The sequence below is a fragment of the Callospermophilus lateralis genome, chromosome 7, assembly GCF_048772815.1.
Source record: "Callospermophilus lateralis isolate mCalLat2 chromosome 7, mCalLat2.hap1, whole genome shotgun sequence".
Lineage (NCBI taxonomy): Eukaryota > Metazoa > Chordata > Mammalia > Rodentia > Sciuridae > Callospermophilus > Callospermophilus lateralis.
The window spans coordinates 109289472-109316966 of NC_135311.1; the positions used below are offsets into that span (position 1 = coordinate 109289472).

Consider the following 27495-nt stretch of genomic DNA (forward strand, 5'->3'; position numbering starts at 1 on the left):
GGCCTGTGGTGTCCCCACTCACCAGCTCCATCCTTAGCGCCATGATCTTGTCCCCCAGGCCAGGGCTTCTGTTGGTCGCCCCCGGGAGCAACAGCGCGCCAGAGATCCCGGGCTCCCACTCGCCTCGCAGCCCGCGGAGCAGCCCTTCAGGGGTCTTCCTGCCCACCTTGCCCTCCACGTCTCGCAGGTCAGGTGTCTGGAACTCCACGGTCCCCTCCATGCGCGTCCAAGCCTGAACCGGGCTGGGAAGCCAGACGCCGGGGTCCACTCCCGGGGGTCCTCTTTTTCCGCCGGCTTTTACCGAGCGGAACCGGTGGGTCCCCGCCCGCGCGGCGCAGGAGCGGGAGGAGGGCGCCGTAACACTCAGAAAAGCGGCGCGGAGCCGGGGGTAGATATATATTCGAGTGCTGCGCACGCAACCTCTGGCCCTGGATAGCTGGGGCTGGGCGATCCTGGATTTGGTCCTTAAAGAGCGCTAAGAGCTCAGCTCTACTCCTCACCTTAGCACTGAGTCCAGCTAGGCCCACAGTAGGTGCCCAACAAGTGTTTGCAGAATGAAGACTAAACAACCTCAAATAGATATAGGAGTTTAAAGGATCGTGGTAATAGCTATAGAGATCTGGAAAGCTTACTGGAGTAAATGAGCTGGGTCTAAAAACGGGTTAGAATTTAGCTAACCACTCACACACACACTCCTCTCATTGGCTAGAATTCAGACCAGTGGAGAGCAACCTGTATTAAAGCTGAAGGGTTTCACCCTGCACCGGCTTACCAACAAGATGCTGCCTAAGCTTCACTCTGAGTATGAATCATCTACCGACTTGTTAAGCTGCAGGTCTGCTGGGTCCTGTGGCACTGGCCTGTAGTCCCAGCTACTCTGAGGCTGAGATAGTAGGATTGGTTACTTGAGCACAGGAGTTCTACTTCTGACAACACATAAAATAGTTAATTAATTAGATAAATATTAAGCAGATTGATTCTATGAATTTGGGGCTGGGCCTGAGATTCTGCATTTTTAACAAGCTCCCAGGTGATGGCCATCCTCCTGGTCTGAGTGCCACACTCCTGAATACCAAGGTGTTTGGACTTTATTTTACAGGCAGTAAGGAGCCATGAAAAACTTTGTTTTGTTTTGTTTCAGCTTTTAATCCAAGTCATTCCAGCCCATGGTTATAGAAGGATTTACAATGAAAAGACAACTACTGCCAGCTGAAGTGGCCCATGCCTGTAATCTCAGCAATTCCAGAGACTGAGGTAGGAGGATCTCCAATTTGAGGACAGCTACAGCAATTTTAGGAAGACCCTCAGCAACTTAGTGAGAGGTCCTGTCTCAAAATAAATAAATAAATAAATATATAGCTTTGCCCTGCCTGCCCCTTCCCATCTCTTTTCCCATTTCTCAGAGGCAATCGCTTTCTTTTTCTTTTCTTTTTTTTTTTCTGGTTCTTACACCCATAATTCTAAGTAACAGACTTATACCACTACTTAATTTTAAACACGGTCTACTGACTTCCTATTAAGATAAATATGAATGCTAGGAGTGGTGGTGCAGCCCTATAATCATAGCTATTCCAGAGGCTGAGGTAGGAGAATCACAAGTTCAAGAGCAGCCTTAGCACTTTAGCAAGACCATCTCCTAGTCTCAGTAACTTAGTGAGACCTTGTCTCAAAATGAAAAGGGTAGAGATGTGGCTCAGTGGTAAGCACCCCAGGGCTCAATCCCCAGTACCAGAGGAAAAAAAGAAATAAATTTGAGTATGTGGATTTAATTCTACTTCCCTTCTGACATTGGCACTATTTATTTTCATCATTTCTAGTTTATCTAATGGTTATCTTTGTAATTTTAAATAACATATTTTCCTTAGTATTTTTTTGATCTATGAAAGGTTTTAAGCAAAAGATAGAATATTTGCCTTTTTGAAAAATTTCTCTGGGTTTTGCAAGAAGAAAAGATTGGAGTGGTAAAAATCTGGAGTCAAGAACTAGTTGGAAGACAGGAAACTAACCACCTGGACCAGGGTCTGGTTGTGAAGCTGAAGAAGAATTGAACCAGAATAGAGAACTCTTTAGGAGATAAGACTGACCAGACTAAGTGACTGATTACATTTATTTATTTAGTACTGGGGCACCCAGAGCCTGCCACAAAATGGGCAAGTGATCTAACATAGAGCTACACCCCCAGACCACACACCCACCTTTTGATTGGATCTCACTAAATTGCACAAACCAGCCTTGAACTTGCCATCCTCCTGCCTGAATAGCTGGGATTACAAGTGTGCACCACCACACCCAGTTTAAGGACATTTAAAAAATATAAATAAAATGTGTTGGGTTTTCTTATATTTTAATGCATACTTATTAGGAAAAATCACCTATTGCCTCAACTCCTAAAACAAGCACTGTTAATATTTTGGAGGTACCATACCAATATGCAGGAGGCAGATGGAACAGGGACAGCTCAAAAAAAATATCTGGTGTTCTGGTTTCTGTCTGCTTTCAATTCATTCTCCACAAAACAGTAAAGGTTCTCTTAAAATATAAATCAGATTCTCTGACTCTCCTGCCTAAAATGGTTCCATGGTTTCTCAATCACTTCAAACAAGTATCAACAGCGCCTAGAATCTTGTTAGAAATGCAAAAATATGCCGGTCTGGTAGGGCAACCTGCACTCTCCTAGCACATGTGAGGCACTGGATTCGATCCTCAGCACCACATAAATAAATAAACAAATAAATAAAATAAAGGTTAAAAAAAACTCAACCTATCCCAGGGTGAACCTAAAACTATAGGGATGAGAGAGAAACTAATTTTCTGTGTTTAAACAAACCCTCTAAGTGATTCTTTTTTTTTTTCTTTTAGTTGTTGATGGATCTTTATTTTATTTATTTGTTATATGTGGTGCTGAGACTCGAACCCAGTGCCTCACACATGCTAGGCAAGTGCGCTACCACTGAACCACAACCCCAGGCCCCCTCTAAGTGACTCTGATGCAAGCTGAAGTTTGAGAACCACTGTGTTAAACTAAGCATTTTATGTATATTATCTCAAACTTCACAACTCTATATTACTATAGCCAATATGGTGCAGTAGTTAAGAACAAAATCCGGAGCTAGACCGCCTGGGTTTCAATTCCAGCTCTCCTAATTTTGTGAAACTGGGCTTCATTTTCTAAACCTAAGATGGGGGAAGTAATAGTGCCCACCTCATGAGTTGTGGAATTGAATGAGTTAATATAAGTAAAGTGCTCAGAACAGTAGTAGAACCTGGGTTTTAATCCCTCTTTGCTCCAAAGGCTGTGCATGCCCTAGGCCTCGGTAATAGCCTTGCCCAGAAAGGGCTCAGGCGGAGGAGCAGCGTGCGATCCCGTAGAACCCCCCTAACCCTGGAGTGCAGAGTTATCTGGTCTAAGGTGCAGGGACTCGCACAGGAATCAGGTGCCCTCGGCAAGGCCGGGTGCGGGCTGCTCTGGGCCAGCAGCCCATTGGCTCGCGGGATTGCGGAGCTGCGAACGAGGGTCTGAGCATCAGCCCTCCTAGCAGGCTGCAGACGCCGGCTGCGGCCACCGCCCTAAGCACCGCCCGCCGCCCTCTCACCCCGCGGCGGCGGCGGCGGCGGCGGCGGCGGCGGCGGAAGCGGGGGGGCGGGCCGGCCGGGCCGGGGCGGGGCCGGGCCGCGAGCGGCATGGAGGAGGCGGAGGCCGCGGTGAGCGGGGCTGAACCGTGCTGGCCCGAAGGGCGCCCGAGCGGGGCCCGGGGCCCCTGAGCGGTGAGTGCCTCTAGGCTGGGGTCCAGGAGGGGTGACGCGGCCAGGGCAGGTCTCCCGAGCCTTCGGGCCTCCCTGATCCCTGGGAGGAGAAGAACCGGGCCAGATAGAATGGGACGAGGGTGGAGGATTGGGGCGGGGAAAGTCGCTGTTCTTTACCCACCAGAGGATTGGGAAGGACTTTTAGAGGCTGATGTACCTTTAGAGTCAATTATTTGGCCTCTACCCCTGGAGCCTTGAGCAGTCCTGACTCAGATAGTTCCCCCAGCCCCAGGGAATTTCCAGGTGATCCAAACCCTCTGAATGTTTTCCTGCCAGGCCCAGAGAAGTTGAGCCACTTTCCCCAGGTCACACAGCATGGATGTTTGCAGGGAGGAGTTGCTGGGAGATCCTCATTTCTCCAGTAGGCAAAAGACTTTTGGGAGGAGCACCTTACTCCATGTGACCCTTACTCCATGTGACCCTCTGGTCCGCTCAGATTCCTGAAGTCATGGATTGGCCGGGACAGTGGTGACTCCCAAATCCGGTATGGATGACTGGAAGCCCAGCCCCCTCATCAAGCCCTTTGGGGCTAGGAAGAAGCGAAGCTGGTATCTTACCTGGAAGTATAAACTGACAAATCAGCGGACCCTGCGGAGATTTTGTCAGGTAAAGAGATGTCCCAAATGTTCCTCCTAGGTTTACCCTAGCCTGGACTATTATACTTCATCATAGCCACCTCCAACCAGAAAGGAGCAGCAAGTTCATAGAGGGGAAACCTCTAGGTGTCATGCCCCTACCAGCAGTGGTTTAGACCTAGAGTTCTGGAATTGGAACCCAAATCCAACCTTCTAGGCTTCTGACAGAAACCTGAAGTCTGATCAGGAAGGCTTTGTCCAGGGACATATATATACCTGTCAAGAAGTTAGGACTGGGATCAAGGTGTCTTGATTTCCAACTTGATTCTCTGGGCCTGACTCCATCTCCAGGAACTAATTGTGGAGGGGACCAAGGAAATCAAGATCTCAAATGGAGGAATACAAGAACACTGGGTAGGGAGGGCCCTGACAAGGGGAAAGAATCAGGTGAGGTTTCCTGGAGGAGGTGGCAATGAAACCAGGCTCTGGTCCAGAGAGACAAGTAGGCAGAGGAAGAGAAGGATCCCAGGTTTTAACTGTGTCCTCACTGCTGCCAAGGCCTTCCTTTCAGGAAGACCCTATATGATCTGGAGGAGATGTGCCTCACTCACCCCACCTCTCCCTCAGACAGGGGCCGTGCTTTTCCTGCTGGTGACTGTCATTGTCAACATCAAGTTGATCTTGGACACTCGGCGAGCAATCAGCGAAGCTAGTGAAGACCTGGAGCCAGAGCAAGACTATGGTGGGGCCAGGCTGAGGGTGGGGAAGGGGAGACCCCTGGGATCTCAGGGCAAGAGTGGCAGGCAGATCCCAAGGGGGAGACTATGCCCATGACTTGTTGCACCCCCATAGATGATACCCTCGGCCGCCTGGAGCCCCCACGGCGCAGAGGCAGTGGACCCCGGCGAGTCCTGGATGTGGAGGTGTACTCAAGCCGCAGCAAAGTATATGTGGCAGTGGATGGCACCACAGTAAGTGGGCTGGGTCTGGTGTACAGTCTCTCCATTCCAGGGCAAGGTCTACTGGCTGTGGGGTCCACTGCCTGAGTGGGAATTGCAGTTCCACCAATTTCTTGCTGTGACTTTGGAACCCCTAGTTCCTTATCTGTAGGCTGAAATCAATGATTTCTACTTGTCAGGATTAAACGAAAAGTAATGTGAAATGTCTTATATGTACCGAGATCTCAAAAGTGATAATTAGTATTAGTATATTAGTAGGCAGTTAATTCACTGATTGATTAATTAATTTTTTGATTGATTTGGGGTGGGAGTACCAGGGATTGAACCCAGGGGCACTCTGCCACTGAACTACATCCTCAGTCCTTTCTATTTTTTGTTTTGAGACAAAGTCTCACTAAGTTGGTTAGGGCCTCACTAAAGTGCTAAGGCTTGTGTCAAACTCTCAATCTTCCTTCCTTGGCCTCCCAAGTCCTGTGATTGTAGGCATGTGTCACTATGTCTTCTTGATTTATTATTTTATAACCACTTCTTGTTTCCTCCTTTGGTCTTAGCCTTGGGCTAGGCACTGGGGGTCTGCCATACCTTGAGGGTCCCAGTCTGATGGAGGATTACAGTATCTCCAGAATTTAAGTAGAGAGCCATGGAAGTGATGAGAGAGGGGTTGTAGAAAGATGTGATCTTGTGTATTTTTTGTTTGTTTGTTTATTACTGGGCATTAAACCCAGGGGGGTGCTTAACCACTGAGTCACAGCCCTTTTAATTTGTTTAGGGTCTTACTAAGTTACTGAGACAGGTTTTGAACATGTAATCCTTCTCCCTCCATCTCCCAAGTTGCTGGGATTACAGGTGTGCGCCACTGCACCCAGCTGTGATCGCTTCTGATGGGAGTACTAGAAGGCTTTCTGGAAGAGACAGCCTTCAAGCTGAGTTAATACTATAAACAGTGGCATAGCAGGAGGGGAGGTTTTGTGCAGCTGGTGTTTTAAGGACCCATAAGACAGAGTGAATGTCAGAGTGATGAGTTGGACTTTGTCTCTGTCACCGTGTAGGTTCTGGAGGATGAGGCCCGGGAGCAGGGCCGGGGCATCCATGTCATCGTCCTCAACCAGGCCACGGTGAGGTTCTAAGGGTGGGGACCCAGAGGACTGAAGCTGAGTTCTCCTTGCTGGTGACACTTACTCATGAGAGGTATGTCCCTTGCCAGGGCCATGTGATGGCAAAACGTGTGTTTGACACATACTCACCTCATGAAGATGAGGCCATGGTGCTGTTCCTCAACATGGTGGCGCCTGGCCGAGTGCTCATCTGCACCGTCAAGGTCAGTGATTTTGCCAGGGACCCTGTTCCCTATGCCCTGTTCCCTATATATGGCCCTGAAGTCTCTCTGCCCATGATAGAGTATCGTGGGAAGAACTTCTGAAGATAGGTGACTCATGTTCCAGTCCTTACCTTGGCACTTTTATTAGTTCAGCACACAGTTTGTTTTGTTAATGGATCTTTATTTGTATTTATTTGTATGCGGTGCTGAGAATCAAACCCAGTGCCTCACACATGCTAGGCAAATGCTCTACCACTGAGCCACAACCCCAGCCCTCAGCACACAGGTTTTAACTACCTACTGTGTGCTAGGCATTGCTCTGGGTGCTGAAGATAAAATGGGAAATAAGCCAGAGTCCTTACCCCATGGAGTTTATATTCTAGTGGGATGAGATCAACAAAAACCAGCCAAATAAATCTAAAATGTTAGGAAATGACTACTTAGATGAAGGAGAAAACAGACAGAATGGTGGGGTTACATTTTAAAAAGGGAGGGCCCCTGTCGGGAGATGATAGGTGAGTGGAGGACTGGAGAAAGTGAGGAGTGAGCCCGGTGAATGTCTGGAAGAAGAACATTTAGGTAGAAAGAGTGGCAAGTACAAAGGCCCCGGTGTGGGGAAGTGCCTAGCAAGCTTGAAGAATAGCAAAGGAGCCAGTGGAGCTGGAGCAGACCAAGGGAAGAGGAGAGAAGTGGGAGAGAGGGCAGAGAGGTGGCAGGGGACAGATTGTGTAGGATTATGGTGAGGATTTATTACCTAGGTAACCTTAGATGATTCTCAACTCTCTAAGCCTTCAGTGCTCTTTTTTCTTTTTTCCTTTTGAAAAGGGGCCTTCCCATGTTGCCTAAGCTAGACTTGAACTTCTGGGCTCAGGTGATCCTTCTGCCTCAGCCTCCAAAGTAGATGGGCTAACAGGCATGCCCCACTACCTCACTTAGCTTCAGTTTTCTTATCTGTGAAAGATAGTGACCATAGAGGGTTGTTGTGATGACTTAATGAGCTAATTTAAGTAAAAGGTTTTACATGGTACTTGATATGTAATTGGTGCTATGAGGCCAGGTCTCCTGGAACTGTACCAGTCAGGCCCTCCACATTTTCTGATCCCCCAGGATGAGGGCTCCTTCCACCTCAAAGACACAGCCAAGGCTCTGCTGAGGAGCCTGGGTAGCCAGGCTGGCCCTGCCCTTGGATGGAGAGACACCTGGGCCTTCGTGGGACGAAAAGGAGGTACTGGCACCAAAAGCTATCCACCTTGTAGTAGTATCAAGGGAGAAACAAAAGCCCCAGGAGATGGGGTGGGATGGGATGGGGACAGAGTCTGGACTCCCATTACCCTTCATTCATGACCCTTGCCAGGTCCCGTCCTTGGGGAGAAACATTCTAAGTCGCCTGCCCTCTCCTCCTGGGGAGACCCAGTCCTGCTGAAGACAGATGTGCCACTGAGCTCAGCTGAAGGTAGGGTTAGTGGGAGCTGGGCTCTGGAGTGTCTGGGCAGGGGGTTGGCATTGGAATTCTCTTTATGGGACTTTATCGCATGATTGTGTGCCTGGGGCTGTTTACGCTGGCTTTATGTGTCCATCCTGTCAACCCCATCCCTTCCTCAGAGGCAGAGTGTCACTGGGCTGACACAGAGATGAACCGCCGCCGCAGGCGCTTCTGCAGCAAAGTTGAGGGATATGGGAGTGTGTGCAGCTGCAAGGACCCCACACCCATTGAGTTCAGCCCTGACCTGGTGAGCGGGCATTGGGCGATGAGATTTGGAATTCTTCCTACCAGCTTGGACTTTCTCTACCGCAGTTTGGGAGGGAACCAGGCTGAGCTCTGAAAGACAGGGTGGGGAAAAACAGATGAGCCATATGAGCAAGGCCCAGGGTTGGAGTTGGGCTCAATGTATGGGGAGGCCAGAACAGGAAAGACCCTCTGTCTCTTCCTTGTTGCTCTGAGTCTTCCACCTCACTGAGAACTCTTCCATAAGTTGGGATCCCAGTTTGAAGGAGCACTAAAGCAAAAGCTAAAAGCTGTTTCTTAACACAGCTCCCAGACAATAAAGTCCTCAATGTACCTGTGGCTGTCATTGCAGGAAACCGACCTAATTACCTGTACAGGTGAGCCTGGGAGTGGGCTATACCCACCACTGAACAGGAAGATGCTTAGCAAGTGGGAGGGTGCTTAGCTCATCTTCCTGCAGGAAGAACCCTTGAAGTGGGCATTTACCTATGTGGGTGAGCATGGGGAATTAGGGTCCATTTATAAATAGGGTCCCCTGAGTTCAGAGGACAGAGAAACCCTAACCCATCCCTGGACTCCCCAGGATGCTGCGCTCTCTACTCTCAGCCCAGGGGGTGTCTCCACAGATGATAACAGTTTTCATCGATGGCTACTATGAGGTGAGTAGGGGATGGGGGAGCCTTTAGCAGAGCCAGCACGGGGCTGTAGGCCCTGAGCAGAGTGATTGCTGAGGACTGCTAAGGGCAGCAGTTCAGACAAGGGTTGTAAAATATAAAGGGCTTGGCTTATTATGGTCCCTAGAGATGGGCATGGGGAAATGGCCTCACATGAAACCAGTGGCCATGTCCCCCAGGAACCAATGGATGTGGTGGCGCTGTTTGGTCTGAGGGGCATCCAGCATACTCCCATCAGCATCAAGAATGCCCGCGTATCTCAGGTACTGCTTAGGCAAGGATGGAAGGGGGGATAGGTGCTAGTCCTGCCCTCCACCCCAAAGTTCATGTGACCTATTCCCACTCTCCACCCAGCACTACAAGGCCAGTCTCACTGCCACTTTCAACCTGTTCCCGGTGAGTACTAAGGATACAACTCTTGGGCCTGGGGAAAGGGTACATGAACATAAGTCTAGTCCTATCATATAGCAATTGCTTCCCCTCACCAAGCCTTATCTTCCTGATTTGGAAAACAAGGGTAGTGGTACCAAAGAAATGGGGTGGGGGAGGAACTACAGGATGGGAGATGCTTCCTTGGGATCATGTTTCCCTGCCCCTGCAGGAGGCCAAGTTTGCTGTGGTTCTGGAAGAGGACCTGGACATTGCTGTGGATTTCTTCAGGTAAGGGAGATGGCCCACCATTGTAGCATCTTTAAGCCACATGGAGCCTTTTACTTGGTGGGGTGTCCAGAGAAGTCAATAAATTGTCTTGAAGAGCTTTCTGGAGAATGAGCTAAAAGTGGGAGAAAAGCCTAAGCAAAGACAGGAGTTGGGGCTGGAGTATAAAGGATAAATGTTGACAGTGGGGATTTGGGGAAGACACCTGGCTCCTGAGTCCCAGTTGTAGCTCTTCCAGCATTACTGTATTACCCCTCTCTGAACTCTTGATACTGGCTCTCTCAGTTTCCTGAGCCAGTCCATCCATCTGCTAGAGGAAGATGACAGCCTATACTGCATCTCTGCCTGGAATGACCAGGTAAGCTGTGTGACTAGGGGTTAGCAGGGAAGTCTGTAGAAACCCAGAGCTAATACCTCCCTCCCACAATGATCCCCTGTCCTCAGGGGTATGAACACACAGCTGAGGACCCAGCACTGCTGTACCGTGTGGAAACCATGCCTGGGTTGGGCTGGGTGCTCAGAAAGTCCTTGTACAAGGAGGAACTCGAGCCCAAGTGGCCCACTCCAGAAAAGGTACCTGGGAAGGCAGGGTGAGAGGGCTGGAGTTCCCTACCAGCCAAAACTTCTGACCTTCATAATCTTCCACATATCCCCAGCTCTGGGACTGGGACATGTGGATGCGGATGCCTGAACAGCGCAGGGGCCGAGAGTGCATCATCCCTGATGTTTCCCGATCCTACCACTTTGGCATCGTGGGCCTCAACATGAATGGCTACTTCCATGTGAGTGGGATGCAGGAGTATAGGGCACAGTATGGCATGGTGGTCCAGGACATGGACTATGGAGTATTCTACCTTTGCATGTCACTTTAGGGAAATTACTATCCTGTTTTTTTGCTTCTGTTTATATGTAAAGTGAGCTTAAAAATACTTATAGGGTCACGAGGTTTAAATGAGTTAATGTATGTAAAATGCTTTGAGCTGTAAGCATTAGATAAGGGTTAACTGGTATTATTACTATTCTTATCAGTAATCTGGGGGTGGGAGGAAGATATTTCTGCCTCCAAACACTGGTCCAGACCTGTAAGTTTTGTCCTCTCCTATCCTTTCAAGAGGTAGGATTCATTCCACAGGGACATCCCCAGACCCCCACACCCAACCTGTCTATGCTGAAGGCCACCCCCCAGTGAGAGGGCCCTTGAGATAGCCCAATTCAAGGAATGGAATCAGTTTGGAACCTCCTAGAAGCCAGGAAGACCTCCAGAAGCTAGTTAATATGAAAGCCTTACTCATCTCCCAGAGTTTATAGGCACTTTCCTTAGGTCACTCTCAGTATAGAGTCATAGCAATTTCTTCCTTCTCAGCCCAGTCTGTCCCTTTGTCACCAACTCTTGCAGGGCTTGTTCCTGGCTTCTTTGGTTCTAGCACAGCAGGCCCAGGGACAGCCACGAGAACAGGAACTAACTCAGTTACTAGCATGAGCTGCCCTGTCAGCATGAGCTCTCCAACAATGGTGGAGCCCAAATTAAAGTAGTTAGAGCTTGCCAAGGATGCTGCAAAGAGTCGGGAGGAACTCAGAGGGCCCTTTCCAGACCTAGGACTTCATTTGTGGGTCTTGTAGATCTGTGGTGGGTCAGTAAGCAGGTGTAGGCCAGACATTGTGAGGCCCTGATTTTCACCCTCACACCCACTCCAGGAGGCCTACTTCAAGAAGCACAAGTTCAACACGGTTCCTGGTGTCCAGCTTCGGAATGTGGACAGGTGGGGGCTGGCAGCAGGACAAGGGGAAGATCTAGGAGACCTGATGACTTGTCCTTGGTCCCTTCCAGACCTAGGACCTGTGTATTTATCCCAGTCCTGCTGCCTCCTTTGCTCATGTGACCCCTTGCCCTGCCCATTGCTATACCCATGGGACCTGAGGACCTGCTCCCTTCCTCCCTTGACACATTTCTCCCTCCTCTCCAGTTTGAAGAAAGATGCTTATGAAGTGGAAATTCACAGGTTACTCAGGTATGACCCTAGGCAATTGGCATGTTTGGCTGGGGGTTAGGAGTTAAATACTGGGATTTTAGGCTCCATTATGTGTAGGTCTCTATGCAAAATGAAAATCAGCGTCCCTAATTGTTATTAAGAATTTCAGGGGGAGGGGGGATAGTAGAGGATAGGAAAGGTAGCAGAATACAACAGTTACTATTATGGTATTATGTAAAAATGTGGATGTGTAACCGATGTGATTCTGAAATCTTTGTAATGTTTTGAATAAAAAAAAAAAAAAAGAATTTCAGGGGCTGGGGATGTGGCTCAAGCGGTAGCGCACTCGCCTGGCATGTGTGCGGCCCAGGTTCAATCCTCAGCACCACATACAAGCAAAGATGTTGTGTCCGCCGAAAACTAAAATAAATAAATAAATATCAAAAAAACTCTCTAAAAAAAAAAGAATTTCAAGATAGCAACAGCAGAGCATTAAACTAAGCCCAGGGCCCAGTGAGACATACCCCAAAGAATGCTCTGCCTTGGCTTTACCTTTGCACCCTCCACTGCAGTGAGGCTGAAGTTCTGGACCACAGCAAGAACCCTTGTGAAGATTCCTTCCTGCCAGACACAGAGGGCCACACTTATGTGGCTTTTATCCGAATGGAGAAAGAGGATGACTTCACCACCTGGACCCAGCTTGCCAAGGTGCCCTAACACTACACTTTCCCCCAACCCATACTCCAAGATGCAGGGAGCCAATCTCAGGACCTTTTCCATTCTCTCAGAACCTCTCTTCCATCATCCCCTTGTCCAAATTCATGGTCCAGAAGATGCCACCTCTTGCAGATTGAGGTGGCTGCTGGGTCCTCAGTGGCCCTTCAGCCCCTTGAACCATGTTTCTCCCTTCCCCCTCTGCTAGTGCCTCCGTATCTGGGACCTGGATGTACGTGGCAACCACCGGGGTCTATGGAGATTATTTCGGAAGAAGAACCACTTCCTGGTGGTGGGGGTCCCAGCCTCCCCTTACTCGTGAGTGACACTGTTTTATCTTGGGAAATGGGGGCTTAATGGGATTGAGGGACATTGCTCTTCTCTATGTATAATTCTTGTATTATTCCAGAGTGAAGAAGCCACCATCAGTCACCCCAATTTTCCTGGAGCCACCCCCAAAGGAGGAGGGAGCCCCGGGAGCCGCTGAACAGACATGAGACCTCCAGGACCCTGCAGGGCTGGGTACTGTGTACCCCCAGGCAGGCTAGCCCTTCACCCCATCCTTTAGGATTTTGTAGATGCTGGTAGGGGCTGGGGCTGGTTTGTTTTTAACATGAGACTTAATTACTAACTTGAAGGGGAGGGCTCCCTTGTCCCAACTCCCCTGTTGTTGAGTTTAAGGTCTATTTATTTACTTCCTTGTCAGAGAAGGGCAGGACAGTACCTGGGAATCTTTGGGATCCCTGGGAAGCTGATCTTTCCCCTTGTACGTCCCCTCCTCCCAGGCCTGGCTCAGAATCTAACCTATTTATTGACTGCCCTGGGAGCCTTGGAAATAGGCCAGAACTGTAGGGCTTTGATTCCTTTTGGGGCAGAAATACTGCCCTGAGGGTGGGACTGGCTCTTACTCAGGAAATTGCTGTGCCCAACCCATGAACAGGCCCAGGTAGGGTCTATATGCTGACACAGAATCACTCAGAGACCCTCTGACACTGAACCAGGCCTCCTCTCAGCTTCCTCTTTGTCCAGGTTTCTGAAGCTGGATAAGGTGATCATTGATTAAAAAAAGAGAAAACCTGTGGGAATGTGTCTTGTATGTATTGGGAGTGCACAGAGAGGCAGAGAGGTGAGGGAGAGAATCATCTGAATGGATAGTAGGTTTGCCTACTGTATTTCACAGGATTTATCTTCCATTTGGGCCCATTTGGCCACCAGGGGAGGCCCAAGTTTCAAATTCCAAGATTTCTCCCCAGGCTCCACCCTAGGACAGCCTGACTTTAGCCCCACCCTAATTGGGGCTGAGCTTCAAGCAGTCATCCCACACCCCTTCCCCACTGTTTACCAGGATATTCCTACTTTGACTGTGTGGGCCCTGCACCTGTCCCCAGAGATGGAGCAGCAGAAAAAGGGATGGGGGGAGGGATGGGAGAGCAGGTGAACATAGTGGGGGTGGGAAGGAAGTGGTTGAGACAGGAACAGTGAATGGCAGCCACTGGGGCCTGAAGAGGTGATTTCGTGGGAGGATCCTAGGCAGGCATCAGTCAGGGGGCTAGGACTGGGTTGTAGACAGGCGTGGGAGCAAAGGTGTCTGGTCTTAGGGTACTTTGTATGAATAATGTCATGTTGGTATTTTTCTGGAGAAAAGGGTGATAGTTTTCATCAGATTCTCACTCAGCCAGCCAGTGACAAAGAGCAGGAAGATCTAAGTTAGACTGTCTCCAGGAAACAGGTGGGATTGTCCAGAGGGAGTATGTGATAGTCCAAGGCAAGGGGACTTGACATTTAAAGGATCTATGAAGGGCTTAGGATCAGGATCTGAGTGTAGGACACCTCTTGAGAAAGGGTCTGCCTGTTATAGAGCCTTGGCCAGGAAGGCAGGAACTTATTAGAACTCTTGCCCTTGTTCTCTGTCCTGCCTCTCTACCGGTGCCTGGAGCCCAGCTCAGCAATGATACCATTTAGATAGCTTGGACATATCTCGCCATCCTGACGCCTTCAGTGTTTGCTGGAGCTAGAGATAGTATATGATGTATCAAAACAGTCAGGTTGAGGGGCAATTAGCCTGTGATGAGGTAGAGGCTCGCCCTGGGCAAACAAATCCTCTGCAGCTTCCTCACAGGATACGTGGGGGAGGGGTAGTATATGGTGGGGTGGTAAAGGGCTAAGGAATGCTAATTCCTCTCTCTGCCTAGCACACTAGCAGGCTTTAGGTCTGGCTTCACAGACCATACCTCAGGCCGTATGGCTCTGGCTAGGTTGCTGTTCCTTTCTGGTTTTGACAAGGGGGTAGTAAATCTGGGGTGCCCTGGGAAAGCCTAGGGAGATAGATAAAAACATCTAAGGAAAGCAAAGAAGGAGTTAGTTTAATGGGGTCGGGCTTTTCTTGGTAGCAAACACTGTCTTCCTGTCAGGGCTTACCTCCTTTATATGTGTGTGTGTGTGTGTGTGTGTGTATAGAGAGAAAACAAGAAAGACACCCCCCATCACCACCATCCCCACTAGTACCAAGGATTGAACTCAGGGGCACGTAATCACTGAGCCTCATCCCCAGCCCTTTTTAAATATTTTATTTAGAAACAGGGTCTCACTAAGTTGCTAAGGGCCTTGCTAAATTGCTGAGGCTGGCTTTGAACTCCCAATATTCCTGCCTTAGCCTCCTGAGCCACTGGGATTATAGGCATGTGCCACTGTGCCCAGCTAGCCTTCTTCCTTTGTGATGTCATGCCTTATTCAGCAACATTCAGGAACATTCTGGTCAGGTGCTACTTCAAGTAAAACTACCATCATGTCAAACAGGACCACACCAGGCTCTAAAGTCAGTCAGAGTCCACGTCCAGACTCATCTCTTCACTAAAGCTGTGGGACTTGAGCAAGTCACTTGGCCTTTTTAAGTCCTGGTTTCCTTACCTGGGTCATAGGGATGGTTAAGACTAAATAAGAGATCAGGTCTGCTGGGCAGGCGTGATGGTACACACTTGTGATTCCAGTGACTTGGGAGACCGAGGCAGAAGGATAGCAATTCAAGGTCAGTCTTGGCAAATGGGTGAGACCCTGACTCTAGATGGATAGATAGGGGATTTAGCTCAGTAGTAGAGTGTCCTGGGGTTTCATCCCCAATGCTGGGTGGGAGGTGGTGGGGGACTGCTTTCTAAGATCCCCAAAGCTGGAACAGATCTAGGACTTTGCCTAAGTGAGAAGGCAGCTTGGATCCTCTGATGGGCACTACTGGAGGGCTTCCCAGAGTCTAAGGAGTGACTTTCCCATTGCCCTGGTAACAATTCTGTTCTCCCTTGACTGGGCACAAGGTTATTTTCATAGCTTTCCAGTCCAGTGCTCCCACCCAGAGGGGGAAAATTTCAGGCCAAAGTCCTACCCCATTCTAGGAAGGCAGACTGGCCCAGCTCTCACTTCCTCACTGCCCTTTTACCTATCCCTCTTGGACTCCCTTCCCAGGCCTGGAACCTAACCGCCCCCCCCCCCCCACTTCCCTTCTACAGTTTTTCCAAGGGCTTCTGAGTTGCCAGCCCCACTGGAATCTGAAGGAGGTTTAGGCAAGCTGAGTCCCTCTCCCCAAGGATACACAGAGTCCAAATAGAAACATTTTAATTGGTGTTTCAGTTTTGAAGTGCCTTGTACACATCCTGCTGACTTTTAATATGCCCAGGCTATGGGTCCCTTTCATCCTCCGGTGGAGACTGGGATCATCAAAAGCCCCCATTAGCCTAAGGGGGTATTAAGGCTGGAAGAAACAGACTGAGGAAATAGTTAGAAGAATTGGCTACCTTAAAGGCTCTGGAACAGGTGGGTCCCAACCTAAAAGGGGTGGTTTTCTATTTAGCCCCAAGTTCAGAGCAGCAAGGGCAGGCCCACTCCAGCCCCAGTGACACTGTTAGTGCCATGGTGCCTTTTCCCAGTTCCCATGTGGCAACAGCAATGGCAGAGGCAGAAGTGGACTCATTTCAGATGGCAGTACAGGTACATGGATACAATCATGGCAGCCAGCTGGTGGGAAAGGAACAGGGAGAGATGAGGGATATGATTGAGATCCTCAAGCATTGGTCCCTTGCACCCCAGACAGCCTACATGAAGCTCTGTTGGAAGTCTGTCTCCTGGGCTGGATATAGCTCACTGGTAGAGCATGTGCTTAGTATACACAGAACCCTGGGTTCAATTCCCAGCATGGGTGGGGGGGATGTCTGTCTCTTCTGAGAGGCCTCAGAGATGAATCAAGCAGCCCAGGTATGGTGGTGATCAGTACCCCAGCCCCAGCCTCCTTGTTGCCTTACCTCCAGGGCCCCAATTCCAAAGGCCACACCACCCACAGTGACTGCATTGGTTCGGATGTCATGCAGAAGCTGTTTGAAGCAACCCTTGGGGAAGGGGAGAGAGCATTTATAGTTGGCAGCTACCCTACCCCTCATCCCTATTTGCTACTCTGAGGCCATTAAAGCAGCCCCTGCCCTTCCATGCTCCTCACCTGTACAGAGTTTTTGTGGGCCTCATACATGGTACAAGGTTCTTCGGCTGTTCCGGTGATATTGTTGATACAACAGTATGGAGGAAAGAGTTGGTTTTCTTTGAAGTAGGGTGAGTCCTCAAAATCCGTGTAGTTGTTGAAGCCACAACACTTGAGCTGGAAGCAAGGTGGGGTAGGTGTTTGGTAGGGCCTTGATTCTTTATCTCCACCCCCAAAATCCCCCCAGTCTGCCTTACCCCTTCCATGGTATAGTTCCACACTTGGGTGAAGTCTTTCTGGGAACCATAGTCTTTCTTGATGGCAGGTACTACCACCATTTTCAGGAATTCCTCAGCCTAGGTGGAGCAGGCCAATGTTGAGGGACTGGTAGGGAAGGTGGCCATGTACAGGCCACAGCCCACTCCCAGGGCTTTGCCCGGTCTTCCTCCCTTACCCATTTCAGTGCCTCACCATTGTGGTATACACCAAGGCAACCACAGCAGCTGCAATCTCAGCAACAAAGATGATGAGGAGGATGAAGAAGAACTGAGTGGGGAACAGGGGTCTGAGTTTTAGGGAGAGGTGGCCCCTCATGCTCTCTTTGCCCTAACCGACCCTCCTACTGTAAAAACATGGCAGGGATCCCCTATATTGGAAATTCCTGGAGTACAAAGTAGGATTTGGGGATCCCAAGGGTGAGGGGGTCCTTGGTCATAGACCTGTGGAACTGGGTCTGACACACCGTCATGAGTGCACACTTGTTCTCAGACTTAGCACCGTAGCAGCCCAGGAAACCAAGAACAAAGAGCACAACTCCAGCTGCGATGAGGAAGTAGCCCACGTTGATAAACTGCATGGCACTGGATGACATCGGCCCAAAGATCTTCACGAAGGATGGCCCATCAACCGACACCCAAATGCCCACAGCCAACAGGGCAGCACCACACAGCTGGGGACAGAGAAGTCAGGCAGGCATTCAAACAATGCTGGCAAATAGCTCCCTATCATACGGTTGAGTCAGAAGGATGTCTCCCACTTCCTTGGCTGGGGAATCGTGGGGAGGGAAACATCCTCTAGTGCCAGAAAGATGGGATTTGGGAAACCCATAGCCAGCACCAGACTGCACACTTGAGCACAAATGAGATCAGGAGCACTAGAAATACCCACAGGGTCAGGGAAGAGAGAAGACTTTCCCTTACTGATGCTAGGGTCCTGCCACATATCTAGAAGTGAAAACAGGCAGGTGAGGGTCGGATCTCTCATTTTCTCTCTGGGCTACCAGCACCTAAAACACCTCTGTCCTCTAATAGGTGGAAACAGGGGTGGTAGCTTTGAGCAGGCTCAATAGTCACCATAGTAACAGAGGCGGGGCTGAAGTTTGCACCTGCTCCCTACTTTGAAGAGGGTGGAGCTTGAAAGGGTTCACCCACCCTGAAGTCTCATTTGGCTCCCTTCTGGGATCAGACACCAGACCTTCTCCTTATCCACATAGTTCCCCTTGCCTTACAAATAGACATTGGGACACCCGAGGGGGAAATCATCCTGAGCTTCTCTTAAAGGGCTCCGGCTCAACCCTAATCCTCATAGGGAATTCTAGGAGCCAGTTGGGGTAAGTCCTGCTCAGTTCCCACAGCTCCTAACATAAAGCGTCTCTGACTCAGATTATCAATGGGTGAATCAGCCTGACATCAATTTAGTGCCTAGTCCCCACCTTCTAGCTATAGAAACCAAGGCTAGAATCAGGGATAAGCTGGCAGATTGTGGCTGGATCTCAGGCATGTTTGCCTAAGGACAGCCAGAACACTGGGCTTCTAGCCCGTGGGGTCAGATTTCAAGGAGCCTAGGCCTGCCCTACTCTACTCAGCCCTGCCTGGCAAAGCCAGGGCAACAGAGGCCAAACACCAAGCCGGATTTGCCTTTAACCCCTTCAGGCCAAAAAGATTCCGCTCTCCCAAACCCTGGAATTCTATGGCTCCTTCTAGATATATGAATAAAAGCTAGTTCTCTTTAGTCAAAGAAAACACAAGGTATGGACTACATAGGAGTCAGAGTCTACCCACCCATGTCTCCACTTCCTCACCTTTTACTCACTCTAACCCACTATAATGTAGCTCTGAGTTCTCTAGTGACCTCCTGTGCTAAATCACTTCATGGGCCTTATCTCCTTGACCTTTCTGATATCTTACTCTCCTTGTTTTCCTCCTTTTCCCGCTGCTCCTCCTCCATCTCTTTAATGGTGGCTATTTCCCTGCTTATCCCTAATAATCTGTTTTCACAGGTCACCTTTCCCGCCCCACTCACGTACAACCCAGGGCCCCATGTGTTCTAAGCAAGTGCTCTACCACTGAGCTAATCCCAGAGTTCACTTTTCCCAAGTGCTCTCTTGCAGTCCCCTGGCTTCATTGGCCACCTATGGGCACGTGACTTTCAAATATCCACAGCAAGCTCCAATTTGAGCTGCATCTCCACTGGGTAGACAATTGCTTGTGAGATATTCCCTTCCTGTCCCACATGTTGCTCATGTCAGACATAAGCATCATCTCTAAGACCTCTGTCTTCCTTGTCCCTTCTTTCATCCCTTAGCCACCATCTCAGGGCTTTGTCCTTTGTATACTTAGTTCATTTCTCCTTATCTCTACCCTCATCTCCAGGGTTTACTGGCAAGTTTCATTGCTTAGTTTCTCAAACATGCCCTATGCAATCTGTTCCTGGTTTTCAGAACAATATCGAGTTTCATTTCCTTTGGGTTTTATGTATGCTTTATAGCTCACCACCCAATACAAATTCCCAGCTCCAGTTATGTCCTCCAGGAAGTATTCTCCCACCAGGCTAGGTTCTAGCCCTTCCTATAGGCTCCCTTAATCCCTGTGCTAAATCCAGACATACATTGCATCATAGTTATCTGCCTATTTGGCTTACTGGATCTGATATCCTTGAGGGTAGAAAATGGTCCTCCTCACCTACTACCCGAGCACCTGGCTAGAGTCTTAGTCAAAGAATGTTTGTTTTTGTTTTACTGTGCTCTACAGGGCCTTATAGATGCTATAGCTCTACTACAAAACTATACCCTCAGCCCCATCAATGTGTTTGTTGAATGAATAAGGGCTGAGACAGACTCTTTACTCTAAGGAGACATGGTCCCTGCCTCCTTTCAACTTCCTCCTCCCACTTACAGAGGCCCCTAAAATTGCTTTCCATGTTAGAAAAATTTAGGCGAATCCCTTCCCCTCTCAGAACCCCCTATGCCTATAAAAAGGGGGAGAATCACTCCTGCTAGCCTATCTTGCCCTGCCCTACACCTGAGCTGAAGCCTCCTAGAAGGAAGGGGGTGTCCTAAAACTTCTCCATTCACTTCTTCAAACGGCCCCCCTCCCCCCCTTGTGGCAGCCCCACTTCTACTGGGTTCAGGAATCAGCATTTGAAGGGAGACCTCTCATAAGGGAAACTTGCAAGGCAAAGTCTGGGCACAGTAGTCTCCCATTTCCCAGCTTGGGTGCTGTTCAAATGGTGACCTGCTCCTGTAGGGAGCCCCACAGGGCACACAACTTCCATACTTACAAAGATGAGCGTATTGAAGAAGACCATCATGTTCTTAATGAAGCTGAAGCACTGCATGGTGGCTCCTAGGGGCAGATGTGCGAGTTAGGGCATCATGTCCCCCACCCCACCTGGGCTGGCCCTGCCTTCTACGCCCCAACACACCAGACCCCAACGTCCTGGACCCATATTTTTCCAACTACATACCAGACCTTCTGCCAGTATTGGCGTCTCTGGGATCCTAACACCCCTGACTCCTGCACAAGCACCCCAAGCCTTACTCCCACACTGCAGGTAGGTCACTTCATATAACCTAACTTAACACCTGTATGTTCTAGGCTCCTCTCCAGACCAAATTCAGACATTTCCAGGACCCTCCCCATGGCTCTTCCAGATCTTCAAATGAATTTCAAAATTAATATCACTTCACAAGATAATCTCTATCCTATACCATCACCTGTTCAGACCTCTCGGCAGCTAGTTCTGAGAGGGATCCTGCTGAGGCTTCAGAAGAAAACAGAACAGCTCCAGGGAGCTTCCACTCTGTGAACCGGCAAGGCAGGCAGGCTCTCACACACCAGTGCTCACCTGCAGGTGGGGCAGGCGCTTTAAAAGCTTCCTTCTGCCCGCTCGCTGGCCCCACCCATGGTAATCAGCCTCCCCTTGTCCCTACTGCCCTCTGCTGCCTGGAGATTGGTCCCCATCACCACAGCAGCAATGGGCCTCCGCCTAGAAATGTCACCCATGGTTTATGCTTCTCCTGATCTCAAGAAGGGGGAGAAGGATGGGGCTGAGGCAAGTGGCTTCCAGAACTTCTGAGTGCCCTGCATACAACAGTGCACACATACTTCTTATCCTACATCTGCTAATGCACTCCTCCACACCCTATGCTCACGGCTCTGAGAGCACATCTCCCCAGGTTGTCATCCATATGTTCACACATCAAACACATAGTCACATATCTAAAAACAGCTACTGGTGCACACATGTGTGTGCACATGCACTCTGGACTCCTTGTGCACTGACTCCCAGCAACTAAAACACAATAGAATATCTGAGATACATATTTTAAGACACTCTGCATCTGCCTCTGCCTTCCTCTTTGTCTATCTTTGTCTGTCTGCCTCTCTCTCTCTCTCTCTCTCTCTCTCTCTCACACACACACACACACACACACACACACCAATCACACTTTATTTTTTTAAATTTTATTTTATTTAATATTATTTTAATTGTTTATAGACATTTTTTAAATTAATTTTTAAATTTATATGTGGTATTGAGAATTGAACCCAGTGCCTCAACACATACCAGGCAAGTATGCTACCAGTCCCAGCCCACCAGCCACACTTTTCAAGAAAATGACCAAGTTTGGCAGCTTCTGTTCTCTCCTCTAAGTAGCACATGATTTCGAGTCCTTTTCCCTCCATAAAACCTTAAGTTCCTTTTTTTTCCCCTCTCTTTTCCTTCCCCATATTTTCCTCTCCAGTCTTCTTTTAACATTCTGTGCATACCCTTTTTCTTTCTGCCAGCAGGTGGCATCATGGTCCCACAAAGGAGTCACCCCAGTTCCAAGACTCTATAACCTCTGTCTTCATCAGTCCTCCCAGGACTACCTCCTCAACCTCCCATTCCACCATTCCTGATGAAGAGGTGTTGGGAAAGCCCTGGCTTTCCAGTTACTCAAACTGGGTGTTCAAATCTTGGCTCTGTCATTTCTTAGCTGTATGATCCTGGTGGCTTTTCTTAGGCTTGTTTTTAAACATCTGTTTCCTGGTCTGAATAGGTATGGGGTTTTAAAATGGGACTTTCTTCCTGCTCTAGGTCACAGGGGAAAGAGCATAGAGCAAAGTCAGAAGGAAGAGCCATATAGCACAAGGGCTATGGGATGAGCTACACCCCCAGTCCAGGAAGTATATTTTTAAATTTTTTATAATTAAGTGGGAGGAGGCAACTAAACAAACAGAAGAGAGAGAGAATCATAATATTGAAGACTATAAACTGGGTTGCTGGAGACTGAGGTGGGAAGATCCTTTAAACCCACAAGTTCAAGATCAGTCTGAGGGGCTGTGGTTGTAGCTCAGTGGTAGAATGCTTGCCTAGCATGTGTGAGACACTGGGTTTGATCCTCAGCATCACATAAAAATAAAGTTATTGTGTCCATCTACAACTAAAAAAAATTTTTTTAAACCAAAAGGCTAGTCTTAGCAACCTATCAAGACTAGTCTTTAAAAAAAATAATAATACAGATTATGCTTAAAATGCATTACATATATTGTCTTTTTTCCTCCTTCACAACAATCCTATGAGATATTTTCTTTTTAATCCCCACTTTAAATATGGGGAATTGGAGGCATACAAAAATTAAGTACTTGCCATGATCAGTAGAACCCTGGGTCTACCACTTACAAGTTGTATGATTATGAATCAACCTGTCCGTCAGCCTGACACTGGAATACACCTCTTAACCACTATGCCAACTCAGATGGAATCTAAGGAGGCAGGTCGGGTTGATTTCAATAAAGAGCAGGGGAGAAGGCCTTGGTCCTAGATCTAAGGAAAAGGAGGGGCAGAGAATCTTACAGGTAAGTGGCTAAAGTTTGGTGGGGCAAGGTCATATTTTGAGATTGAGGATAAGGAGAGTAGAGGCTGGAGTCAGGGATGGTAAGATCTGCCACAGTAGTGCTGAGGGCCCTACCATCTTCCAGCAGGCTTCTATGGGACAGAAGGTGGAGATTATGGTAGAAGGGAAAGGGATAGAGGGCTGAGTTATAGAGGGAAAGGCAAGTCCAAGTCCCCCAACTCAGTGCAAAGCAGGGCAGAGCCCCTATCTACAAGGAAGGAGATGTACACAAAATTAGTGCCCTTACATTTCCACCTGTATTGATTATTCATAAGGCTTTCTCTTTCATCTAACAGGTCACATTCTTCTATATGTCCCCAGTGCTCACACTAATATGAAGTTGTTAGTGAACATTTCCTGAAAGAATGAATGAGCACAGAATAGCAAGAGATAAGGCTCTGGACCTTGACCATCATGGACCTGAACTACCGCCTACCTCTAATTGTGTTACTTCATCTCACTGAGCCTCAATTTTCTTATACAGTCAATCCTTATTATTCATGGATTCCATAACTGTGAATTTACCTACTCATTAAAATCATTTTTTAACCCCAAACGAATACTTGTGACACTTTTGCAGTCATTTGTGTACATGCATAGCAAAGTAAAAATCAAAATATTTATTTTTTATTCTGGAAATCAAACATAGAATCTTGCACATCCTAGGCAACTGTTCTACCATACAGCTATATCCCCACCTCTTTTTATTTTGAGAGAAGCTCTCCCTAAGTTGCTGAGGCTGGCCTTAAATTTGCTATCATCTTGCCTCAGCCTCCTGAGGAGCTAGCATTATGGATATGTGCCACCATACCTGACAAGGTAAAAAATTTGAGTTGCCAAACACATATACATTTCCAGCTGAGGTAAGTTGAATAAGGGGACTCTGTCTTTTTTTTTTTTTTTTTACTCTCATAAACAAATGTTGTTTTGAGAGTCTATTTAATGCCATGTTTTTTCACTTTTTTTTTCTTTTTGTTGATTTTGCAGGTTAAAATAGCTCCTAGTAGTAGTGCTAAAGTATCCTCTAGGTTCCTAAGCACAAGAAGCTCATAATGTACTTTGGAGAAAATGAATATGTTAGATAAACTTGAATCAGGCACAGATTATAGCTCTGTTGGCCACAAGTTCATTGTTAATGACTCAATACTATATATTAAATAAGGTATCTCCACACACAAAAAACAGATTATGTGTTGATCATTGAACATTTTCAAAAAATGTTGTGACTGAGAGTTGTAGCAACCTGTGCATTTCCCCTGGGGATGATACAGAATTGGTTAATGTTTGTGGTGACTTTGTGGAACATAACTACAGGGAATAAAGAAAGTTGACTATGTACAAATGGGGATAATAATAGAATCTTCTTGCAAGTTTATCATGAAATTAGACAACATTTGTAAAGTGTTTAACACAGTGTCTGACATATAACAAATGCTCAATAAACATTGTTAATAATGTTAATGTGCATAAATGAAAAAATTGAGTGATTTTTTCCCCCCTACCTAGAATTCTTTTACCCAAGGGACAACCCAGCTCTGTCTGGCTCTTGAGTTGGACCCAATGAAGAAAATTGTGAGGGAGCCGGCTCCATGGGGGGCCAGGACCTGTAATAAAGAGCACCACCCTTAGGCAGACTGTATGTCATAGAGGCCTTAGTTGCCCTGGTCAGCAACACCCCTCGGGCACACTGCAGAAGCTTCTTATGCCCATGGGGCCTTCTCAGCTTGTCCGTGCCCCTCGGCCCCGGGGCCTGAGTTCCCCTTACCGTAGGCCAGGTATGGGTTGGCCCCGTCCCCGGATTCCCAGTATGTTCAAGTGTAGCCGCAGAAGGTACCGGCAGAAACCTCAAGGCCCAGCTGCCACCAATCTTCCCACCATGACCACAGAAATCAGCAACACCCATACTGCTACTACCAGTGTGTGGATCCTCTCACCTCAAGGTTAGCAGAGAAGTAAGGTTGTAGAGGGGACTTGTGACTCAGGGTGGGGGTTTGAAAAGCAGGGCTGCTGGCTTTTCCTCATCTGCTTCTCTTTAGGCACTCTAAGGGACAAATTGTGAAATATCATCCCAAAGTTATGGTGGTATCTTGAAGGCAGGTTTCCTAAATGTTGAGAGCTTTTATTTAAAAAAAAAAAAAAAAAATTTTTTTTTTTTTTTTTTTTGTACTGGGAATTGAACCCAGGGGTGCTTTACCACTGAGCCACATCCCCAATCCTTTTTATTTTTATTTTATTTTTGAAGTTTGTACGACTATGTCACATCTATTATTATTATTATTATTTTGAGATCAGGTCTTGCTAAATTGCTGATGCTAGACTTGAACTTCCTGCCTTAGCTTTCTGAGTTGCTGGGATTACAGGTGTGGTCCCAGCTATTGAGAGCTTTAATGGAGAATGGATTGGCTGGAAGTAGAGGGCTTGGGGAGGTGGATGAATCCAAGGGCCGATGGGAGCTTCCAGAAATGCTAACTTCCCTTCCTTCTCCTTCCTTTTCCTCAGTTCTCAGACACCTCTGTCAACCTGGGAGCTTTCTGATCCTTTAGAAATGCCCAGAAGTTTGGCTTACTCTGGATCTTCATCTTCAAGGGGCTGTGGATGGTGAACCACAAATAAAATCGTTCTGCTCAAACTACCTTATTTCATACTGAGGGGTTTCTAACCAACTATGCCGGGTATGAGGGCAGGGTTGGGGCTGAATACTCCCAGGGACAGGCTTCAATGATAACAATAGGAATCGCAGACAGTGGAAGGACAGGACAAGGTCAGCAACACACAACTATCTTTGGCCTCAGCTTTTTTTTTTTTTTTTTTTAGTTGTAGATGGACACAATACCTTTATTTTATTTATTCATTTTTATGTGGTGTTGAGGATCAACCCAGTTCCTCACACATGCCAGGCGAGAGCTCTTACGACTGAGCCACAACCACAACCCTTTTTTTAAAAATATTTTTTAGTTGTCAATGAATCTTTTATTTATTTATTTATATGTGGCACTGAGGATTGACCCAGGGCCTCACACATGCCAGGCAAGCACTCTACCACTGAACCACAACTCCAGCCCTGGCCTCAGCTTTTGATCTGCTCTATGAGGTAAGGGGCTCTCCTGCCTTCCACTCACAGCTGCACAGGGAGATAGACATCTTGGAAGGTATAGGGAGGCATAGAGCATAGAGCATAGAGGGGTGGGATGAAAACAGACCCATAAGTGCTCCAGTAGGAGTTGTGTCCTGTTACGTGTGTGTGTTAAAGGGTGTGTGACAGGAAAATGGGAGTATAAGGCACATGTGACTGGATATGCCTCTGTCATGGAATGAGTGTTGTGGCAGGTTGTGTATGTCAAGGAGTATTAGTGAGGGAACGGGTATGCCTGAGACAGCATTGGCTCTGCTAAGAAAAATCAAGGTCAGGAGCGGAGATGGGGGCAGCCTGAAGGAGGAAAGAGTACAGAAAGGTTAGTCTGAGGAGGGCCTATCATCTTCAGCCCCCGACATCCTCTGAGGTCAGTGTTTGCAGAACTGGCAGCTGAGCTGGGGCACTTGGGGGTGGGGCAAGACTGAGTTTGAGCCCAGAAATGGGGGAGGGTGCTGAGCTCTCTGGCCTGGGGATTTTCCATTTGGATTTCTGAGTGTGCGCATGTGTCATTGGGTGTAACTGAATTTCTGAGGGGTGTGTCTCCTTAGGGTTGTGTCCTACTGTTTGGGAACATTGTGAGGGTCTCTATTTCTAATGTGTTGCTTTATGCATGTTAGTGTGTGTCCTAATGCCCCGGAGGGTTGGGTATGGGGTGGCCCCTTGGTGTTCAAGAAGCCTGGCTAATGATCTTTGCTGCCTGGGAAGGGAAAATAAACTCTGTCTAAGTCCATTCAAGGCTTGCCAGAGACTGGGACCCTGCAGTGAGGTCTGGAGCAGAGAATTCACTGTCTCATAGTATACAAAAGTGGTGGGCTTCTCAGGGTATGGAAAAAGGGTTGTTGAATATCAGTCAGAGATAGAAGGTGGCTGGGCCAGTGCCCTAGGCCCACAAAGGGGCCCCGAACATATAAAGATACCAGACACAATCCACAAACATGCAGTCATATAAATATAAGTGGACTCACAGACACAAAGGCAGGAAACACACACATCCATGCAGACACATAAATAGATACCGACACAAATGTATATAGATCCCCAACATGATAAATGCAACAATACATACACATGCCTACAAATGAACATACACAGACACAAGCATACCAGCATATAGATATAGACACATGCGATCACACTCAAGCAAACCCAGGCACAAACAGACACACACATGTAGACACATTCACCAGACTTCCCTGCCCCTGGAGCCCTGGGACCTAGAAGCCTCCCTCCCCTATATAAGGTGAGTGTGTGTGTGTGTGTGTGTGTGTGTGTGTGTGTGTGTGCATGTATGCCATGCTTGTGTATATCTTTGTCTTTGAGAGTGAATGAGGGTGTGTGTGTGTGTGTGT

At 48.1% G+C, this 27495-nt stretch overlaps 4 protein-coding genes across 6 annotated transcripts in view; 2 read left to right on the forward strand and 2 right to left on the reverse strand.

The window, feature by feature from the left end:
- Positions 1-340, reverse strand: part of Lurap1 (leucine rich adaptor protein 1) — a 14951-nt gene extending 14611 nt beyond the window's left edge. The window contains exon 1 of the mRNA XM_076860498.2: positions 23-340. Coding sequence (XP_076716613.1) covers positions 23-220 — 198 coding nt within the window. The 5' untranslated portion in view covers positions 221-340. The remainder of the gene's footprint in view (positions 1-22) is intronic.
- Pomgnt1 (protein O-linked mannose N-acetylglucosaminyltransferase 1 (beta 1,2-)) overlaps positions 1-13478 on the forward strand; it is a 14109-nt gene extending 631 nt beyond the window's left edge. Inside the window, exons 1-23 of one of the 3 annotated variants that reach the window (XM_076860497.1) lie at positions 10-187; positions 1142-1254; positions 4241-4410; positions 5007-5121; positions 5232-5350; positions 6388-6453; positions 6543-6656; positions 7764-7881; positions 8011-8109; positions 8259-8386; positions 8689-8759; positions 8966-9041; positions 9236-9319; positions 9411-9452; positions 9658-9716; positions 9999-10071; positions 10158-10286; positions 10370-10495; positions 11409-11473; positions 11678-11722; positions 12256-12391; positions 12606-12715; positions 12807-13478. In XM_076860497.1, the coding sequence (XP_076716612.1) occupies positions 4291-4410; positions 5007-5121; positions 5232-5350; positions 6388-6453; positions 6543-6656; positions 7764-7881; positions 8011-8109; positions 8259-8386; positions 8689-8759; positions 8966-9041; positions 9236-9319; positions 9411-9452; positions 9658-9716; positions 9999-10071; positions 10158-10286; positions 10370-10495; positions 11409-11473; positions 11678-11722; positions 12256-12391; positions 12606-12715; positions 12807-12894 (1983 nt within the window). In that variant the 5' untranslated portion in view covers positions 10-187; positions 1142-1254; positions 4241-4290 and the 3' untranslated portion in view covers positions 12895-13478. Of the gene's footprint in view, positions 1-9; positions 188-1141; positions 1255-3665; positions 3766-4240; positions 4411-5006; positions 5122-5231; positions 5351-6387; positions 6454-6542; positions 6657-7763; positions 7882-8010; positions 8110-8258; positions 8387-8688; positions 8760-8965; positions 9042-9235; positions 9320-9410; positions 9453-9657; positions 9717-9998; positions 10072-10157; positions 10287-10369; positions 10496-11408; positions 11474-11677; positions 11723-12255; positions 12392-12605; positions 12716-12806 lie in introns of those variants that run through there. The other 2 variants (XM_076860496.1, XM_076860495.1) reach the window with 2 other exon arrangements.
- Positions 13479-16129: 2651 nt separating this feature from the next.
- Tspan1 (tetraspanin 1) lies at positions 16130-20912 on the reverse strand. The gene is made up of 8 exons (XM_076862814.1): positions 20848-20912; positions 20412-20476; positions 17596-17802; positions 17325-17399; positions 17111-17209; positions 16875-17030; positions 16684-16767; positions 16130-16399 (listed from the first exon to the last, which is right to left on the reverse strand). The coding sequence occupies exons 2-8, from the start codon at positions 20466-20468 to the stop codon at positions 16352-16354; spliced, it is 726 nt and encodes a 241-aa protein (XP_076718929.1). The 5' UTR covers positions 20469-20476; positions 20848-20912; the 3' UTR covers positions 16130-16351.
- Positions 20913-24721: 3809 nt separating this feature from the next.
- Positions 24722-25556, forward strand: P3r3urf (PIK3R3 upstream open reading frame). Its single transcript, XM_076860501.1, has 2 exons — positions 24722-24953; positions 25513-25556. The coding sequence occupies exons 1-2, from the start codon at positions 24722-24724 to the stop codon at positions 25554-25556; spliced, it is 276 nt and encodes a 91-aa protein (XP_076716616.1).
- The last annotated feature ends 1939 nt before the right edge of the window (positions 25557-27495 follow it).

Bases quoted from the DNA above. Each gene is read 5' to 3' on its own strand.
- Tspan1 (XM_076862814.1), bottom strand. From the start codon at position 20,468: ATGCAGTGCTTCAGCTTCATTAAGAACATGATGGTCTTCTTCAATACG. The intron at 17,400-17,595 runs GTGTGTCAGACC...TTCCCCACTCAG, and splicing joins ACAAGTGTGCACTCATGACG to TTCTTCTTCATCCTCCTCAT. The intron at 16,400-16,683 runs GTAAGGCAACAA...CTTTCCCACCAG, and splicing joins TTGGAATTGGGGCCCTGGAG to CTGGCTGCCATGATTGTATC.
- P3r3urf (XM_076860501.1), top strand. From the start codon at position 24,722: ATGGGGCCTTCTCAGCTTGTCCGTGCCCCTCGGCCCCGGGGCCTGAGT. The intron at 24,954-25,512 runs GTTAGCAGAGAA...CCTTTTCCTCAG, and splicing joins GTGGATCCTCTCACCTCAAG to TTCTCAGACACCTCTGTCAA.